Source organism: Erithacus rubecula (assembly GCF_903797595.1).
Source record: "Erithacus rubecula genome assembly, chromosome: 1".
NCBI classification, from domain to species: Eukaryota; Metazoa; Chordata; class Aves; order Passeriformes; family Muscicapidae; genus Erithacus; species Erithacus rubecula.
Genome location: NC_136658.1, coordinates 28,365,749 through 28,386,321, shown reverse-complemented (window position 1 = coordinate 28,386,321; position 20,573 = coordinate 28,365,749). Strand labels below are relative to the sequence as shown.

Sequence of the window (20,573 nt, the reverse complement as noted above, 5' to 3'; positions counted from 1 at the left end):
GCTCACTTGGGTGCCAGAGCATCTCTCTCACCCAAAAGTAAAGGGTTTTTAGTGTATTGTGCCTTGTACCTGAACTCTTGCTGGTAATGAACATGTTCTTGTTAGTTCATGGTTTTTGCTGCCACCTCCTTTGCTCCACTCTGGGTTCTCTCATGCCTTCAAGAGAAGGCTATCCACATCTTTCAAAACTGAAACTTTAGAGGTTCAGGTAGTTATGGATGGATGGGTTATGCTCTGTATTTTTCTGCAGAAATGACAGTAAAAAATAACTTAGTGATGAAGTTTGTACTTTCCAGACACTTGGGAGTTTCAAAGGAGCCAGACCTGCAAAGCCTGATCAAGCATTTTTTATTAAGAACATTGAACATGAAATGAAGAAATGAAACCTTCCCATTTGACTGAAATAAAGTCCAGCCCTCAGGAGTAGCTGGTAACAGTGGCAGGCTACCTGCCTGCCTCCCCTTCCAAGGGTCAAACTAAACAGGAGTTTTATCATACCCAGCCCACTAAGAATAAAATGGTTTAAGGGCAGCCTTCCTCTGCTCACTGCTGCTTCTAAACTCCCCCTCCTCTGTCCCCAGATGACATCAGACCAAACAGGGTGCCAGCAAGCATGGGCAACTTCCTTTGGGCCTGTCTGCATTCAGAAATCCTCAGAAGGCTTCTCACATGAACAAGATGTCACAAAAGTGAGATTCGGCAGCACAGTTAAGACTAGGAAGCTGCTGCCACATTTTATCCATCTAAGCACCTTCCTTCCTCTTTTTCTAACATGGGTCAATAAAGAGCCCATTGCAAAGATCTCTAATGTTTTCCTACCTATGCTATTAGGCTTTCTCCCATGCCACTACAGGTTTCCTACAATAGTAGGTGCTTAACACAGAGAACAGTTATGTTTCACTCAAATATTCATATGACACTTCTGAAAACAGAAAAGCTGAGCTACATGGTTTATAACACCATCTTGCTTTCAGGTATTTGGCTCTAGAGGGCACTTACCTCCTCACAGTTTGTGTAACTCCTTCAGGTATTTTGCCTGTTTGAAGCAGAGGTACTTGTGGTAGAGAATAACTACGCCCAGTTTTTGACCTTTGACAATTTGGCTACAAAACTGCAGAATACCCCATTTGGCCCTTAAAAAAAAAAACAACCAAAGAACCCCTAACCAAACCTGCAGGGGCTGAGTAGGAGAAAATCAGCCTGTAATATAAATTCTACCCTTTAGAAATGAGAAGTCACATTAAAAGATTAGCATTCAGTTCTTGTAGGGTATGTGTTTGGTTTCTTGTAACTGAGAAATACTTGTTTTACAACACACACAAATAAAAAACCAAAAAAAAAACCAAACAAAAAAAAAAAAAAGGCCTGAGGCAAGCAGTACAATCCTGCCAGCCTAAATTTTTTCCCATAAGCTCTCCTGAGGATAACAAAGACAGACACAAAAGGAAAAGAATACAAACTGGTAAGAAAACACACAAAACAAAACCCCAGCCCATTCCACAAAGAGCCTTGGTGCTTCTGGAGACTGCTTTGGATCTGTAAATTATGCTCTAGCACAATGGGAAGACAAACCTAGTGCTGGAAGGTTTCCCCAGTGTTAAACAATCCCCTCCCCTTTGAGTTTCCCATCACTTTGTCATAAGTACTCAGGAAAAACCCTCTGACTGGTTCTGAGAGGAGCACCTGGAGTGAATAGCTGCCACAACACTTCAGCTTTACTGTCTCCTGTAGACATGCAGTGAAGACAAGACAGCTCCTATTGCCACAGGCCTTCAGGTTTGGTATGCATGCTGGAATGGCTATTAAACCCAGTTCATGAGCAGCCCAGGTATTTTTCAAGGTGAAAAAGCAGCAGCCCCTTTTGCTCAAATTCTTGTTTGTCACCTCTGTCACTTGCAATTTGCTAGTTCCCATTCATAAAAGCCCCAAGCACAGGTGCTCCCAACGTCCATGTGGGGCCAGCTCTTCCTATGCCTTGAATTCTGGCAATGATAGTCAAATGTAAGATCTAGCAGACCTGCTGTGGCAAAAAGGGTTGAGGGCAGTTTCCTTTCAGAAATCTTTTAAGACAGAAAGAGATCCCCTTAACATCTTTATGTGGTGTATACAGGGGAGGCATATTCAAAATCAGGAAGAAAGTTGTTTAAAGGCCCCAGGTGACAGTTTTCTTCAACCTTGTAGCACCATTAAGAGACCAAGAGATGGGCTTGTGCATGGCAGTTTCAATCAGTTAAATTCCTTCTCATTCTTCTTGAATGCAAGACCACAGGGGACTGTCCCATTCTTCCCCACCCCAGCAGAATACACCAAAACTGGCAGCTGCCCTGGGGTCAGAGCAAAAGTGAGACCTTTGGCTTCAGAGTTCTTAGGTCTCCTTGAGGACATTGATCTTGGCACAGATCTTGAGAGCTGGTCCCAGCTTGATGTTCATGGCACTCATGAGATGTTCCTCCTTCAGAAGCAACAGGGCCTGACCATCAATTTCCTGTGACCGAAATTCCTCAGCAATTTCCTGGCACCCTGTGAAGCAAACAAACAAAAAAAAAAAAAAAAAACCAGTGAGAAGCACGTGTGATTGGGCACTCCCCTCATTCCTGCTCTATGCACCTCTGGCAGGTACAGAAAAACAAGCTAGGGATCTAACCAACCCCTTTCCCCACTCTAGTCCACAGTCTCCTTGAGCACACAGGCTACTTGAGAAATAAATCTTGAGAATCCATCTCTATGATCTACTCCAATTCAGAAACATGTTCAAAAGCAGGCACCACTACCATTTTCTTTCCAGAAAGAGAGCCCCATCTCCCCAAGCTACTGGATCACAGGAATGCAGGAAAGGATCTTCACCTTGCAATGATGCAATAAACTCGTACACTTCCTCCACACTCCAACGACTAGGATTGCTGGACAGGAAGACTGGGTTGATGCCATGTAGATCTGGGGTAGGAGGGGCCATATTAGAGTTTGCCAGGTCCCTTTCTCCATGACTAGCCCTTACTGACAGGGGTCCTGAAGATGTAGGGGACAAAGCTTCATCATAGCTGGAGTTATCAGAACCTCGACTTGAGTCTTCCTGGCCCTACAAGCCCACAGGAAAGAAGAAAAAGAAAAGGGGTTTGTAAGAAATTCACAATTACAAGCTGCAAAAGAAGACACTGGGAGCAGCAGCTGTCCCAACAGTCTGGAACAAGTGTCTCAGGCTATTGGTCCAGGGACAGCTGACACAAGAGCTCCCTCTCTTCCTCACATCAGACCTGAGGCTCATTTGATTCTTCTATAGCTCAATTCAAGTCAGTCATGTGAAAGACTGCTAATTAAATGGGAAGAGTGGATTGTTTTCTGCCAAGGCTGTCAGTTTGCCTCACTCGCCGAGACCTTCAAGATGCACACGGGAGCGAACACAGAGCACAGAACAAGTCCAAACGTGAACACACAGAGCAGCTCCCTGTGCCTTGTGTAACAAGAGTGTCAGCGTGCCCTTGGCACATCCTGCACGACTGCATCCACTGTGACAGCCAGCAGGGCCAAATTCTGCACAGACCTGCCTTGACAGGTGTGTCCTCACCCTGTGGCGCTTGCCCTGGATCTTTGTTCGAGCGATTTCGGAGCTGCTGCGCCGCGGTCCCCGTCGGCGCACACGGGCATAGTTGGCTTCCTGGAATTCCTTCATCTTCTTCCTCTGCAGCCGAAACTGATGGCTGCAGCTGACATTGTACCTCAAGTAAGGAGAAGCAGAGCAGCAGTGAGAAAGCAGCAACTATCTAAACCTACTACTTCTCCTTGCTCTAGATGGGGTAAGACTACTCTTTACCATCAAGTTCTGTTCCTCCTCCTTCTAAGATTTTCCCTGGGAAGGAACCAGTCCAGACTTCTGACACAAGCAATATTTGGACACCAGGGTCTCGATCTAATATCTGAAGGGTCAATTAAGTCATTCCCCTAAGGGAAAAAAGACCCATAACAAGCACTCTGCTATCAAGAGGAGGCAGCAATGACTAGTCTAACTTCTCCCCAGTTTTGTCCCCAATGCTCCCTTGTGTCTTCGTCTAATACCAATGCATCAGACAGCTACCAGTATGCATTTACTTAGTCAAATGTACATTTTTCTGAAGAGAGGTTCTTTATAGCCCCAGAATTTCCTCCTTCCCACTCCATTTTCTGAGCAAGCCAGACATCCTGTTTATATTCAGCACCACATCCACCTCTCCAGACCTAGAAGCATTTACAAATCATTTTGAGTGCTAAAGGATCTCTGTGGCCAGTACGTGCCACAGAGGAAGGATCAGACGACTTGGAGAAGGGGCACATGCCCAGTTCCAGCAAATGTGCAGTCAGAGATAAGGAATATTACATCTTATTGTTATTACCTTTTAGCACAGGTCATGGAACAAAACCTCTTGGAGCCACGGAATTGGGTTGCTGGGGCATACTTCCCACAATATTCACACTTCAACAAGTTTGCCTTCTTGTCAAGCTCTAGTGAGATACAGAGACATACACCAGTTGATGATCTGAACTGAAGCAAATCACAAACCCAATGATTCCTCATTCCACTGCTCTCCTTCTGAGCAGACAGACTCCAAAAACTGTTTTTTACTGAATCTAGTAAGTCGTTAGCTTGGGGAAGCAACTGGGAAAAGAGAAGCACAAGCTCCACTAATTAGGACCCCAAGATAATGAACAGAGCAGTTTTTTTTCTCCTGGTCAGTAACACTTCATAGAATAAACAAAAAATAGCATATTCCTCACATCCTACAAGGCTGTGAAGGAAATCTCCATCACTGCACTCTCTGCTCTATCCACACAGCCTTTGCAGCCTAGAGTCATTAAAACCATGTACAGTTCAGAATCTGCTTACTGCTGACACAGGATGTGTTAGATCATATTTGCAACAACAACAAAAAAAACCCCACTATCAGTCTTCTGGCACTCAAAAAAGGTGAGATCTTATTTCCACAGCTCAAGTCTCTAAGTCCAGAAGAGATACAAGTCCATAATGCATTAAGTTAATAATACAGAGCAGAAACTTCCAGTAACACTAGCTAGTCTTCCTGGTCCTGAAACTCACCCATGGAAGCACTATCCTCTCCCAGAGAATTGTTGGACAGATTTTCATTCTGGCCAGAAGGAGCCTCTCCCTGTAGTGGTTTCTCAGATTCTTTCAGCAGCTGAGAACAACCCACCTGGGTAAGGAGAGAATGAGTTGGACCCACCAGTAAAGGATTCCCTGTGTCCATCACCCTCTGCCAAGGTACATGCAGCTCAAAATTCAACTCAAGAATCTCTCTGCCTAATAGGGAAGGAGAGATGCTGAAAAAAGTAATTGCTGCTTTCTGACTCACAGGTTTGGTTGTTCATTAAAGACCCCCAAGCACTATCTGCCTCGAATAATGTCCAATTCTATGTGACTCCATTTCCCCTCACTTACTTCCACTTCACTTGCTGCCTGTTCAAAATGCATCTTTCCCAGACAGAGAGGAGAGCCTCCTCACAACTCCTGTGTTAATTATTGCTTTGGTGACTACTGCAGTAAGCAGTTGCTGCAACACTTGTTTTACTCCTTCAAACTCCTTCTCTTTAATAACACTTCTGAATATCGTGCTTCATTCATGACACCCACCTCCCTTCCCTTCCTCTTTACTGTCCATGTCCCAAGCTAAAAATGCTGAACTGGAATATGGGGAAACATACTCCTATGCAAAGATGGAAGCCCTCCCAAGAAAGTGCTACACCTCCTTCCCCCACAACAAAAAAAAATCCCTACTGGAAAGGGTTCTGCTCCCTCCTGGATGACAAAGCCTTCAATGATATGTGTGAGGATCTGGGGCTTGACAATGGCTTGAGGAGGTTTGGAGTCTCCCATCTGACGTGACACCAATGCCAGGTTTGGGGTGGAAGCAGAGGTGGGGGTGGCTGAGGCTCCTTCACTTGATGTGGCATTTGAGGTTGCAATGGCAGCAGTATCAGAATTATCTGGAAAGTTAACAGCACAGGTGTCAGTTACCTTTGCTGCACCTACTTCAGGTCATTGGCACAAACAAGCAGAGTGCTCCTTTGTACCTCACCTCCAAGGCCACTCTTCTCCTCCATGTTTTTGGGGCTGTCTGTTACAGGAGAGGACCTGGCAGGCAGGAGTGTGGTGACACTGGGAGGCTCCTCCTTCTCCTCCTCTGACTCTGCCTTGCGCTTTACTGCCAGGGTCTGAGATTTGCCCTGCATGAATAAAGAGGAACACATAAGCAGACAGAAAAGCTCCAAAGCAAACAAGACAGATCAAAACAACAAAACCCAAAAAAGATGCCTCTTGCTCCCTCAGTACCTACCTCGACTTGGGAGCACATGCCTAGCAAGGAACAAAGCTTGAGAAGCCACAGACTAGGATCTGGTGTCCCAAGTCATGTTGATACACTGGTATAAAACCAAGACACTGTGTGAACCTCAAAGGATTATTGCAGGAAGAAATGGAATGGCATTCACCCAGCCACTTCGAAACAGGTTTTTTGGATAATTCAGATCAGTTTCAACAGGGAGTTGAAAGAGAAGAGGACACACATTCAGCAGGAGCAGAACTGGCAAGGTTGGATGGAGGAACCTAAAGGTGTCCCTGCCCATGGCAGGGATGTTGGAATTATGTGATCTTTAGGGCTCTTTTAATTCCAATTATTTATGATTCCATGATCTGAGCTGGCAAAGTGCTGTTGTCTCAGGGATTTAGGTAGGCCCTAGCTGGACAATTCACAACAGCATGGACAAGGCCTATGGAATTTGAGTTCTCTCTGCTCGGCCTGTTGCTAGGGGATCCTTTAAGGCCTAGAGTCAGTGGCTAGTACCACATACCAAGGGATCTGGAACCCAGAAATATCTGTGCTGGAGCAGTTAATGAAAAACTGCAGCCTGTGGGAAAGACCCACACTGGAGAAGAATTTTATGAAGGACTGTATCCTTTGTGAAGGACTATATCCCATGGGAGGGAGTCCCCCATGCAAAAGCAAGGGAAAATCATGAGGGAAAGACAAAACCTTATGAGCGGACCACAAATCCCATTTCTTGTCCTCCTGAACCATTCAGGGAAAAGAGGTAGTAGAAGAATCAGGAGTGAAGTTGAACCTGTGAAGAAGGGGGGAGGTGTTTTTTGCATTTTTCTTATTTCCAATTATCTTACGCTAAATGGGCAGTAAAATTAATGTATTCCATAAACTGAGTTTGTTTTGCCCATGATGGTCATTGGCAAAATGATCTCCATATCCTTATCTCAACTGACAAGCTTTTCACTGTATTTTTCTCCTCCTGTCATGTTGTGAAAGGGGAGTGATGGAGCAGCAACTTGGTGGTCATCCAGCAGCCAGCCAAGGTCAACCAAACCCCACCTTTAAATGGGATACTCAGTATGTGATGTGGACACTCACCCCATCTGGGGCAGGCTCTGAGTCTCACCTATTCACTTCATGCAAGCCTTTGAATGATAATCTAGAAGACCAACACTTGTAGTCAGTAACCCCAGGGGCTGGATTGGAATTAGTGTTTTTGAGGGTAAAAAACTCTCCACATCCCTTTCCCCAAACCCCTTACCCATCCCATCCCACTGACCTGGGCCTGGACTGCGATTGGTGTCCTAGGAATGAACAAAGAGAATCCATATGCTATTCTCCTTCTCAATGGTATCACTTACTGGCAACTGGACAGACTGCATGTAGAATGCTGCTGGCATCTGAGCCACAACTGGAGAGGAAGCTGGGCTCTTCACCATGTGGGCTGTGCCTTGAACTTGTGCCAAATTCACCCCTGTGGTGAGAGGGGGAGCTTCCTGTGAGGATGCTGGAGCTGAAGATGATGATGGGGAAGCAGCATGGGTTTGGGAAACGGGCTGGACTACAGCTGGCATTCCCCTGGATGTGGGCACTGCTGCAGCAATCTGAGCCAAGCCCAGTGCTTGGGCTTGGCCTGAGCCCTGCTGCCGAGTGCCCACTACCTGCACTGGGATGTGTGGTGGAGGCTGCTGTGTTGCTGACATTTTGGCAGGCCCAAGCTGAGGGGGTTTGATGGGGGTGACCAGAGATTTTGACTGAATAGGAACAGGTGACTTGGTGGCTGGCTGGCAAGGACTGTCCTGCTGGAGCTGTAAATGCTGTGGCTGGGACTGCAACATAGGTTGCACCACAAGGGTCTGTGCCTGCTGCTGGTTTGGAGGGGGAGCCTGCTGCTGCGTAGGCTGAGCTTGCTGCTGCTGCTGGCTCAGAGATGCTGCTTGCTGCTGTTGCTGCTGTTGAGCCAGTTGGAGATGGGTGGCTGTGTGGAGGAGCTGGGACTGGCGGTGCTGGAACTGCTGCTGGTGATGAATGGCTATCTGCTGCTGGATCACCACCTGCTTCTGCAGATGGATCTGCTGCTGCTGTTGGATCAGTGAGTGTGGCTGGATCTGTGTATACGTTGCTATACAAAAACAGAGTAAGAAAAAAGAGAGCACAAAAGTTAGCAACGGTGCAGCTGAGAACAACAACAACAAAAATAAGGTAGCCACTGCATTGGTTTGAGATGTTAAACTCCAAAATCACTGACAGCTTACTTGCAGAGGACATGAGGGATTAAATCAACTTCTTGTGCTAACAGAAAGGGATAGCCTCTTGAGACAAGTCTCTGGGAGGACAGAAGCTGGGAGATATGCTGGAAAAGCTTTTATCACCAAGCTTCCAAATGCCATTCTTGTGAAGGCCCAATGATTTTGAAGAGGAAAATTCCAGGTGAGTGCTTACCTGAGCTGATCAGCGTCTGGCTGGGTGCTGGTGTAGCGGTCCTGGTGAGGTTCATGCCCACCGTTTGCTGTCCAGCACTGTCTGTGTCACCTTTCTTTGCAGCTGCATTCTCTGTCTCTGTCTGGCTCCCCTGGCTGACAGTCACGGCCTGGGCAGCCGCCACTGGCAATGGCTGAACCACCCCGGTGCCCTTCCTCTGGCAGCTGCCAGCAGCACCCACTGAGGAGCTCTGGCTCAGTCCTAGCGAGGGCTGGCTCCCACCAGTGGCCACCACAGCCCCGGAGACACCATTGCTGCCCGCTGCTGCCTGGCTCAGGTTGAGGGACTGGCCCGCCCCGCTGGAGGAGGCGGGGGCCACTGCCATGGTCTGGCCCGTGCTGGTGGCCTGCGGCAAGCCCGAGGCCTGGGAGCTGCCTGCCAGCGCTGTCTTCTGGGCAGAGCCTTGGAGCTGGGCGTTGGTGGCAGAGGTCTGCTGGCTCCTCACTGCCAGGTTCTGCACCTAGAGACACACACAGCAAACAGAATCCATTCGCTTTACACACGCTCCTTGCCGGGAGTGTGACAGAGTTCAGCAGGCAACGCGCTCCGCCCGGCTGCAGGCTGAGTTGATGCCTGGGTCCGTGTGAGGAGCTGCTAACACTGCAGGGCAAAGCTCAGCACGGCCCTCCCCAGGAACCACATTGTGTTGGGTTGATGTGGCCAGAAATGTGTATTCTATCACCATCTGTTGAAGCTGGGTGCGGCAGTGATCCTTATCTCCGTGGCACATATTATCTGCTAATGGGCCATTTTTAAGACAAGATGGGGAATCATCTTTATCTTTTCCACAACCCATCCTCCCTCCAGGAAGATATCATCTGCTGTGGCCCATTGAGTCCCACTGTATGACTGATAAAATTACATCATCCCACTGGGAGATGCTCCAGTCAGGGGAAGGAGCCAAGCCTTCTCTACCTAGATAAAAACTGAGATTTTGAACAGCAAGTTACTTTATTTCCACTGGATTCCAGAGGAAAAGACCTTTCCACACCATCCCTAGACCTTCAGAGGAAAACTCCACCCTTCTACAGGAGCACTGCTTCAACTGAACCACATCTGTCACTGCAGGAGGACTGTAGCCACCACTTAATGGGACTGCTACCAACACCCTGACTGACAGGGTGTCAGATTGTATTCTAACTCTGTCAGGGTTGGGATTGTTCTTTGTAATACTGCATTTCTATTTTAATTTTCCTAGTAAAGAACTGTTATTCCTAATTCCCATATCTTTGCCTGAGAGCCCCTTAATTTCAAAACTATAATAATTTGGAGTGAGAGGGTTCACATTCTCCATTTCAAAGAGAAGCTTCTGCCTTTATTGGCAGACACCTGTCCTTCAAACCAGGACATACATCATCCTCAACTCTCTCCTCTGATTTCAATCTCTGATTGAAATTAAAAATCTCAGGCACTTTGTGAGCAGGATCTGGGGACACAGTCTTTCTCCAGGGCATGGGACAGACTTCAGACCTGCCATACCCTGGCATTGGTAGGACCCAGTTCAGCACAGCTGTAGAAGCATTGAGATACCCCTTTAAAGACCGGTCATTCTTTTTCAATCTTTGTGCCATGTGCCTGCCCCAGGCCCACAGATCTACTCATGGCCCACAGTCCTTCCAACCTCACTAGTTCCTCTGCATTTTGGTGCTCCATCCTCTGTATTTACTTCTGCTCCAAATGCCATGTTATCTCCAGAATTTGATCACAGTTGACTTTAAAAAAAAAAAAATTGCTTCAGACAAGTCTTTAGCATCTTCACAACAACAAACCAACTGGATGGAAGAATACTACCTCTGGCAAAGACTCTTACTTGCAGAGTGAGTGAGAACTGTACACTGAACCTTCAAGAAACTGTGAAGGTGGAATTGATGCAGCCTGTGCCCATGTCAGAAATTTTAAGCAGAAAATAATCTCATCTCCGGAGGCAAAAAGCAAACATGAAAACATGGTGGCAAAAACCTCCTGCCTGCACAGGGACGCGATCTGGGGATGAAATAGCTCTAATCTGGGATAAATACAGGGATAGCTTGAGACTAGTGTCTCAAGTGTGGTGCAGCAGAAGCAGGGGAAAGGGAGGACTCTGGAGTGGGCCACTGACCTGGTCTGTGTCTGCATGGACCCCAGGAGACTGAGTGGCTGGTACCTCCTGCTGGACAGCAGCCACAGCCCCATTGGGCATCAGGATGAGCTGGGAGGCGAGAGGCACATTGCGGCCCAGGGTCCGGTTCACCTGCAGCAGGTTCCCCAGCTGCGGCTGTTAGGGTCAGGTGATGTGGAATGAAAGGAATGGAAGAGAGAAAGGAAGACAAAAAAAACACAAGCAAACAGATTATAAAGGAACACTAAGCTGTAATGTCATACATTGCAAAACCACCAACCCTCCCTGCACTATAACACTGAACATAACCCTCCAAAGCAGGAAACTGGGAACAGTGTTCTTCTGTCAAACATAGCCTGGGCTAACTCCCACAGACTGCCCAAGGCTGTGTATCTAGAACTGGCTGAACAACAAGTGATAAAAAACATACAACTAAGATTAGTTCTGCTTGAAATGAAGGGGATTAACATCTGTATCTCAAGTCAATTGAAAAATGGAAATTATTTTTCAAGTAGGTAACCAAACCCCAAACTCCACAGTCAAGCCTAATGCTTTCTACCCAGCTGCACTTCAAAGCACTTAAAAGAATGACATTTGTTCACATTGATTTATTTGTCTAGGCTTACTGAATTCTGACTTACACCCCTGAGCTCAGCAAGCAGAAAAAGAGTAATTTACCGTGTATCTGTTCCAGAATTAAACCAGAAGAGTAGTTTTATTTCTGTGAGCCACATTCAAGTCTAGAACATATATTACACAGCTGCACTCTAGTAAGAAGTGCTATGGAACCTTTAACATCTATGCAGAGCAGTTGTTAACATTCTCACTTGAGCCACGCAATACAAAGCTCATCTCGAAGGCTGAGCCCAGAATCAAACTTGTGGCTTCAGGGATGAGAGCATCCCCATGCAACTTTAAAATATACTGCACCATCCTTACAGCTAGGTGAGTCCATAAGTGTTGGTAACCCCTCTGCAGTGGCTGGTATCGTGGTCAGGACAGAGTTTGCTGCCATCTCTTACCCGAAGGTACATCTGTGCCTGTGACTGGTTGAGGGGAGGGGAGGTGGTGTTCCCGAGGAGCACGGACTGGGTCAGCGTCGTGGCGCTCGGGGAGCTCACGCTCTGGGACCGACTGATCAGCTGAGCAGCTGAGGTGGTGGCAAGGTTGATCTTACAAGAGAAAAAAGCTTCAAATCATATATGAAGAGATGGAGGCCAAGAAATATGTACAAATACATTAGTGGGGTACAGGAAGAACAGACATTTTATGTTTTTTTCTTGTATTCCACAGTGGACCAACAAGAAGAAATTTCTTGTATTAGAGGGCTTGTCCTACAGGCTACACAGTCTAAATTAGCCAAAGTCCTGAATACTGACCTCTTTTCTATGCTGAGCTTGAGAATCACTGTTAGCATGCAACTGCAATAAGAGATCCACAAAAATACATCATTTTCTCCAGCCTCCTAAGTAAAAGTAAAAAACCCACAAAACCTTCGCTACCGACTCATCTACTCTGAGAAAATCCCAACTGCTCAACACTCACTACAATACCAGACATCCTCTCATTCAACACACTTCTGTCTAAGGCAAAAGCTGCTCACAACTCCTTCTTACAAGTCCTGATCTAATCCATGACAATGTATCCCCAAAGCCACAGGAGAGATCCATGTCTACCTTTCCAACTAAGAGGCTGCTCCCACCCAAAAACCTTATCTGGTTTCCTCAAGCCCCACCAAAAATGACAGCACCCTAAATCCTCAAAGTTGTCTGCATCTTGTTGATTCCCAGCATTCTTAGAAGCTGTGTGCATCCTAAAGACAAGGAGCAGGCAGAACAAGGCAGGGAGTGGGAGGGAGGCTTCAATTTGTGTGTGAGGGAGCATTTTTACTTACAGAAGCCTGGGTGGTGGTGGTCTGCTGCGAGGTGCTAGTGTTGGGGGAGTTGGCCTGTCTACTGGCTGCAATTGTAGCCTGCAAGAGAGATTGGCAGAGAAATGAGTGCCTGAACAAACTTTTCAACCCAACTCAATTATTTGGCTCTGTCTGAACACCTACCAGAACTTACCCTCAGAGTGTATCACCTCCAGTCCTTCCACCCATGGGTACATGCACTACTCTTGCCCAGCTTATCATACTACACACTGCAACTCTCACCCCAGTGCTGAAATCCACTGTTAACATCCAGACATTCCCCACAACATTAGTAATCTGTTGGGCCAATTAGGCAGTTTAGTAGCAATGCAATGACAGCATTCCAAGTAACAAAGCTCAGATTAGAGAGCATATGGTTTGTGGAAAAACTTAAATATTGATAGATTTACTTCCCCCTCTCTGATGCCATGGGAATTCCCCTGCATGAATTTAGTTAGTTTTGTAACTAAGACTTGTGCAAAGCTGATGAGAGGATTCTATTTCTTCTATACTATAATACTGCAGTCAAGGATTTTGAGAACAATGACATACTGGACTAACTGCCAAAGAGTACAGGTACTGACACATTGTTACACACACAGAATGTATTCATGTCACACATAATCCATTTTGAACTGATGATTAAATCTACTAGGTGAGCAAAGTTGATAAAAATCACTCAACAATTATACTTTATAAAATATATTAATTTGCATTGATCTGTATATGTGTCAATTAGAGACAGCCTCCTGGTTGGACAGGTTTACCCTCCTGCTGGTAAAGAAAACATGGCTACTGAGTTCCGAGACAGAAATTTCAGAGGATGCTGCCTGAAATTTCATGCAAACACAAACGTTAAATCTCAGAGAAGTAACAACCCACTGTTCCCTTTAATACAGTTTTTAAACACTTCTGTATCCATTGCTGATTTAAACACCCATCTCTTTTTTAAAGAAGATGCAAGGAGTAGCCACAGGCCTCTGAAGTGCAAGTTCCTTGATGGGGATGCCAAATTTTATCTTCCCCCACTCTGTACCCAAAAAAAAAATTAATCTTTGCTTCAGGCTTCCAGTTGACTGGCTGTTTGTATTAACTCTAAACAATGTGTTTAGGGACTCATTGTCTCATCAGGGATCAGAATGACTTGGTGCACAAAGCACTGTATAAAAAAAAAAACAGGACCTCTGGATCTTCCCCAGAGAATGAACCAACTCCTCTCCTTCTCTGCCTCTTGGCAACTTACCTGCTGGACAGCAGCCAGGCTGTGAAGTTGGGCACTGTTAAACTGCTGCTGGAGCATAAACTGATGGAAGTACTGGGCTGCATTGGGCTGTCTCTGGAGAGCCTGCAGGGCCTAGATAAAGAAGAAAACCCAATTGTCATAAAAATTGCATGCTGTTGAAATGTAATTGAAGAGAGCAATGAAGAAGTTACAGCCATGAGAACATCCCTAGGCAACATGAAAAAGCAGGCACCAGATTAGCACATCCAAATCCATGGCACAGTTACAAATCTGGTGACACACTGAATCACAAGTGTATTCCAGGACAGTGGAAATCACACTTGCAAGACTTTAATAAACTTCAGCAATCTGGGGGTGTGCATGCTCACATGTGCAGACAAGCATTCCTGTGAAGTTTGTGTAGGGAGGGCACAGAGGAACTGGGATGGCAAACTGATTGGCTAAAACTAATCTATTGGATCACAGTACAGATTAAATCTAGGAGGCTGGACACCAAAGAAGTAACATATAAAACACGAAGCCTCAGGCTACAAGAACTAAACATCACACCTAGGTAAGAATTTCTAAATCTGAAAAGATGGCAGTCCTCTGAGCACGGTCCCACCTTGACACACAAGGCAGAGGAAGACAAAAGGGCTCCTCACCAGCCCCTTGCAGTGATGCACTGCCATCCCAGGGCACAGCCTGTCTCACCTGAACTGCCTGTCGCTCGTAGAGAGACATCTGCGAGATCTGAGGACGGGTGCTTCCTCCAGAACTGGAGCTCCCGCTGGTGGAGTTGGAGTTCTGCTCGCTTTCCGTCTCCATGGCGACAGGATCCCAGGAGCTCAGGCTGAGATGGACTCCAGATCTACACCGAAAGAATTGGAAACTAAGTGGGGTTATGGAAAGAACCAAACTGCATTTCACTACATTGCAGCTTTTGTACTAGAATATCTCAATATCAGGATCCCTGCACAGCTCTGATACACCACAGAGACAGCCGGATTCTGAAATTACTCAGAAATCTTACTCACAGTTTAAATCTTTTATTACCACCATCAGAAATGTAACGTACATGTTCTCATACGTTTATTGCCATGCCATAGTTGGAAGCTACAGTATCCTGAAATCTTAAAAAGGTAGAGGAGTGAAGGAGCAGCTGCAGCTCATTGAAACAATTCTGGACCTGACCGCCTCTCCTTTCAAGAGAGACTAGCAAACTGAGGCAAATTGCACTGTGCTTCCAGTCCTCCAATTCGGCAATTTCTGATCCTCTCTTACCCCAGTCCCTCAGTTCCAATGCCCCACTGATACCAACTCAGTCCCTCTTTCTCCCAGTTTAGCCCCCAGCCCTCAATTCTTTCTTCTGATCACAACAACTTTCCAGCTACTTGTTGCTCACAATAGATCTTAACTTGAATATTAGATTAAAAGCTGGTGTCTGTGGTGGCAAGTTCCTTTCAGGAGGAACAGAGTCAGAAGTGGAGTGGCTGAAGTGTTCACTGGCAACACTTGTGAGGCAAAAGCTGCTGAAGAGGTCATGCAGAACCAGGGAGATCTTCCACCAGCAGAAAGATAAGTTGCAGTGAATTGCAGGACTGGGAAAGGACTGGAGAAAGCTTTCATCAGCCAAGAGGAAGAGAAGTGAGGCTGAAGAGAGTGCTTAGCAGAAGAGTAGCACATTCAGATGACATGGGAGTTTCCTGCAAGAAGAAACATGAGCTACACAGGGAGTAGCAGCAGGAGGGGCTAGAGTCAGAAAAGGGAGCAAAAGTGATTATTCAACAGAATTTCGCTGGGAAAAAAACAGACTGACTTTTTAGAAGGTTAAAACTCCATGTAAGATTTAAAAAAATGTATTTCTGGTAAGTCTTATTATCACCAACAGCCTATTTGTTTCCAAAGTACCAGCTGGTTCCTCTGTATGGCTCCTAGTAGCATATCTGACACCTCTAAATGAGACTCCTAAATGAGTGTCCAGGAGCCAGAGCACCAGCACAGCCCCTTTATCTAGACCTTTTTAAATCCAGAGATTACACCCTTCACCAAACGTTTTCCTGGTGTATAAGCAAACAGCCCAGTGCAGCAGAAAAGGAGGTGCAACAAAAGTCTCAGCCAGACAACTTTTTAAATTCTGAAATGGTGTTAAGGGCAGCAGATGACTTTAAAGTAGGGCAACAGCATTAACACTGCAGAGGATAGGTGGCTAAATCAGGGAAGTGCTGCTTCAAACCTGCTCCTCAAAATCTGGACAATTCTTTAACTGGTAAGCAGAGTGCTGCTGCTCCAGTCAGGTCTTCCAAACACATCTTCACCTCTGCCCTGAAGCCCTTCCCAGACATCTCTCCCTGCTGACCCAAAACTGGCTTCCTACACTGCTTCAGCAGTGGCCACCTTCTTCTTAACTGAGACACAACTCCTCCTACCTGGACACTGCTGTCTTCAGGACAACCCTATTTCAGCTAGAAACAGCTGGTCAATAAACCTACCTAGAATATAAAAGCTCTTGAAAAAGTAACTGCCTTAAAAGATCTTCCCCAGAGGGGCAAAATTAAATGAAACCTGAAAATAAACCCTGGGAGGGGAAAGAATACAGACTTTTTGAAAGAATGAAACTGTGCTGGATAAATAAAGTACTTTAGGTGGGGATAAAATGCACATGAAGCTATGCACATTACACCAAGTTCTCTAGTAACTCAGATGCCATTAGGAGATTTATGTTCCCTTGTCCACCCTCAACTTCCCCATTCAGATCCTCCTCATTTCACCTCTTCTGGTGCTCATTAGATCAACTTGCTAACTGCAGAAAAGGTGCCCTAAACCCCTGTTTTCTGCCAGATCACTGAGTTGAATTACCTTACTTGTGATGAGAGCCCATGAGAGAGGAAAGGATGTAACTGATGTTCACCTTAGCCAGAGCAAATACCCTTGCCCTCAACAGCTTCACCAAGCTTCTGCCTTGGTGCTCTGCCCCACCAATCAACATCTGTTTCTTCAGTAAGCAGCACCACCAATCCCTAAGATTTCCAGCATTTTAGAGTTCCACATTGATTTGGATCTTATTAAAATCATGTCCTAGCATAAACAGAATCATACTAAAACACCTGTGGCATGAGACACAGAAAAAAATTTGGTAGGCAAAAGGTCTTTTGGAGACGTGGATAGGATAAAGAAGTATGTGCTCCCTTTACAGAACGGCGGTGAGGACTTTAAGTCACCCACAGCAAAGAGAGTTATCCAGCAAAACCCTTTCCAAACACAAAAGTGAAAAGGCACAGCATTTCCCCAAGCAAGTTCATTCGAGGATGCAGCTCCGTGTCAGTGTAATCTGATCCAAACACAGGCCATTTCCACACAAAATAGGAGAATTACACTCTTTCCCCTCCTCCCGCTGGATACCCAAGCACCTTCCTCTAACAAAAACCTAGTGATCACTGGGCTATCACATCACTTGACTCAGCTAGGCTGCTCCATGAGATGGATAACCTAGAAAAAATTATTAAACCATGGATTTTCCAAACAAACAAACAAAAAAACCCCAACACACAGTTAAAATGTGGCCATTACTGGAAATTAACCTTTGAACAACAGCTAGAACTGCACCTCTAAAAGGCAGACACAGAAGGCTACAAAAGCTTTTTAGCACCACGGCAGGAATGGCCACACAGCAGAAAGGACGGGAAGGGAGAAAACTGGCTCAGGCAGCAGCACAAGCATGAGAACATGGGCCACTCCAGAGCCTAACCCACACTCAGCACGCACCGAGAACACCACAGGTGGCCCATCTACAAGTTCCTGACCTTTCTCAAGCACAAGGACAGACAAAAGTCAAGCCGAACAATACTCCAATCACTGAGCACTAGGTAGGAGGTTGAAAAGTTTTACTTGCTCACCCCATCCATTCCCCCAGGACACAACTGCTGCCTGCAGAACATTTTCTAACTTTCAAAGTGCTTTTGTCACTTCACCCTTAAAAACTAAGCTAGGAAACATGTAAGATTTGCCCGGGTTTACACCACAGGTTTGGAGGAGAAAAACAGCACCCCGTACTACAGCATACTGGCTGCTGCTACTACACGTTCCTACAACAGTTTCCAAGACACACAAGCAGAGCCGCGGGACTGCCGGGACACGGCGACTCTGCTCCGGGATGCTCTGGAAGCAGCAGCGGGAGCGACGCTCCGCTCCAGCCCCGCAGGACCCTCGCACCACCTGGTCCCCACCCCTCGGTGCCCAGCCCGCCTCCCCGCCGAGCGCCTCGCCCGGCCGGCGGCGGGAGAGAGCGCGGCGAGGAACGATGGAGATGGGCAGGATGCAAGGGGACAGCGCGGCGGCGGCCACCCAGGCCGCCGGCAACTCGGGCAGCAAAGTTGATCCGGCACGGCGTGCGGGTGCCCTGCCCGCCCGTGCCGAGCCGAGCCGTGCCCGCAGCCCCGCCGCGGCGGGAGGCGGGATGCGCCGCAGGATGCCCGAAGCCGGGCGGCGGCTGCCGCGGGCGGGAGCGGGGCTGCGCGGGGAGCTGCCCGGGGCCGGGCCGGCCAGACAATGGCTGCTCCGCCGCCGCTGTCAACTTCCATCCCGCGCCGGCCCCGGGCAACTGTCCCCGCCGCGGCCGCCCGCGCCCCGGGCCCCGGCTCACCTGCAGCCGCCGCGGCTCTGCCCCGCTCCGCTCCGCTCCGCTGCCCGCCCGCCCGCGGGACCCGCGCTGCCGCCGCCGCACCGGAGCCCCCGCGCCGCCGCCGCGCCCGCCACGCCCCCCGCGCGCGGGCAGCCGGGCCCGGCCGAGCGGGCGGGGCGGGGCGGCAGCTCCGGTGTCGGGGCGGGCGGGGCCGGGGCGGGGCCTGGCGGCGGCTCCGGCGGGGCCGCGGGCTGGCGGGGCGGCCCCGGAGGGGCGGGACCCGAGCCCGCTCCGCCCGCCCCTCTTCCCCGGCCCTCTTTTTACATCCCGTTTTTCCTTATTTTTTGTTTTGGTTTGGTGGTTTTTTGGGTTTTTTTTCTTGTTTTTTTTCTTTTTTTTTTCCCTTTTTTTTAAATCTCGGCCTCTGGGGCTCCCCCGGCGCTCCGTCACTTCCTCCCTGGAGGCGCTTCCGGGCACGTGGTGCCTTCCCTGGGCGCCGCTTGCCCGTTGCCCGGGTGACGGGAGCGGGAGCCCGGCGGGAGCGGCGGGAGCAGCGCCCGGCCCGGCCCGGCCCCGCTCCCCGCCCGCGCCGCTGGCTGTGCCCGCGGGGTGGCACCGGGCCGCCCCGGTGCGCACAGCGCTCTCCGCCAGCCTGCGCGGATGCCCCCTGTGCCGGGGCTCGCTTTACCGTCCGTCCTCTGGAGGCTGTTAAACGTTAAACGTTAATCACCGAATCAATTCGGTGGGAAAAAGACCTCTAAGAGTCCAGCCTGTGACCGAACACCACCATGTCAACAGACCATGGCATGGAGTGCCACATCCTTTGCTTAAACACCTCCAGGAACGGTGACTGCACCACCTCCCTGGGCAGCCCATTCCAATGTCTGATTACCCCTCTGTGAAGAAATTCCCGTTGTCCAGCCTACACCTCCCCTGGCGCTGCTAGAGACGATGTCCCTGTTGCTAGTTGCCTGGGAGAAGAATGCAGGTTGTAAACTGTATTGGTACCTGCAACAAGCTTTGATGAACAAACAGGACACAGCAGGAGGTTTTCTGCCCCCTCCGTGTGTGCACACGCAGAGGTGCACAGTGGAAACCTGCATGAACAGGATTTTAAAAAGTGCCAGAGCTTGCTGGCAGCTTTTAGAAGAGAGGCTGCGCTGTGCAGGCGCTTGGACCTTGCTTCTCTTGATCGCTCTCAAAGAGCATCAGTGTGTAGCCTGTCAGTTGCCTGGCTTAGGGTGTAATTGGTTATTATGGTAAACTTGGTCATAATCAACGTGATTGATTACTGTAAACTTACAAATTTTTAACTATAATGTTGTCATTTTTAGATGGTAAGTGGAGAGGAAATATGTATGCATGTAGTGACAGGACAAGGGGCGATGGCTCCAAAATGAAGAAGAGCAGGTTTAGATTAGCTATTAGGAAGAAATTCTTTCCTGTGAGAGTGGTGAGGCGCTGTCACAGGTTGCCCAGAGAAGCTGTGGATGCCCCATCCCTGGAAGTGTTCAAGCCCAGGTTGGATGGGGCTCTGAGCAACCTGGTCTGTGGAAGGTGTCCCTGCCCATGTCCTATTGCTTTGGAACTAGATGATCTTTAATGTCACTTCCAACCCAAAGCATTCTATGATTTCGTGGTCAACATATTTGCTTCTAAGAAAATCAATGCCCATGGGGTCAGACCAGTGGCTCATCTTGGTGAAAGCTAATGAGTTTCCTTCCATAATGCCATCACGTGCATCAGTGACAATTGGGATGCAGCAAAAGACAAACAGGAATGAGTCGCGCTCCAGCTACAAGGTGCAGAAGCTCAAGCACCACCGAGGATAAAAGCAGCATAAATACCGCTGCAAATGGGATCGCTGAGCTTCATGTCGCAATAAGGTTGCATCTGGCTCTGTAATGACAGTACTGGGCTATCAGTTCACAGGA

The 20,573-nt window shown here is 48.0% G+C and overlaps 1 protein-coding gene across 3 annotated transcripts; it reads right to left on the bottom strand.

The window, feature by feature from the left end:
* Nucleotides 1–331: 331 nt before the first annotated feature.
* Nucleotides 332–18,863, bottom strand: PHC1 (polyhomeotic homolog 1). Of its 3 annotated transcripts, XM_079317436.1 has the most exons (16): nt 18,661–18,862; nt 14,733–14,889; nt 14,040–14,150; nt 12,779–12,856; nt 12,264–12,305; nt 11,907–12,056; nt 10,885–11,040; nt 8,748–9,246; nt 7,667–8,427; nt 6,063–6,210; nt 5,762–5,970; nt 5,066–5,180; nt 4,365–4,473; nt 3,563–3,713; nt 2,845–3,076; nt 332–2,520 (listed from the first exon to the last, which is right to left on the bottom strand). In XM_079317436.1, exons 2-16 carry the CDS (start codon nt 14,844–14,846, stop codon nt 2,366–2,368), a joined length of 3,030 nt encoding a protein of 1,009 aa, XP_079173562.1. In that variant the 5' UTR covers nt 14,847–14,889; nt 18,661–18,862; the 3' UTR covers nt 332–2,365. The 3 variants fall into 3 exon arrangements, with proteins under 3 accessions (XP_079173562.1, XP_079173560.1, XP_079173561.1); XM_079317434.1 differs by lacking the exon at nt 12,264–12,305 and having other exon boundaries at nt 18,661–18,861; XM_079317435.1 differs by lacking the exons at nt 332–2,520; nt 2,845–3,076; nt 3,563–3,713; nt 12,264–12,305 and adding an exon at nt 3,809–3,936 and having other exon boundaries at nt 18,661–18,863.
* Between the last annotated feature and the right edge of the window lie 1,710 nt (nt 18,864–20,573).

Coding starts and splice junctions, on each gene's coding strand:
- PHC1 (XM_079317436.1), bottom strand. CDS start 14,846: ATGGAGACGGAAAGCGAGCAGAACTCCAACTCCACCAGCGGGAGCTCC. Junction 9,247..10,884: donor TCCATGCAGACACAGACCAG/GTCAGTGGCCCA, acceptor GTGTGTCTCTAG/GTGCAGAACCTGGCAGTGAG. Junction 4,474..5,065: donor AGAGGATAGTGCTTCCATGG/GTGAGTTTCAGG, acceptor GTATCTCACTAG/AGCTTGACAAGAAGGCAAAC.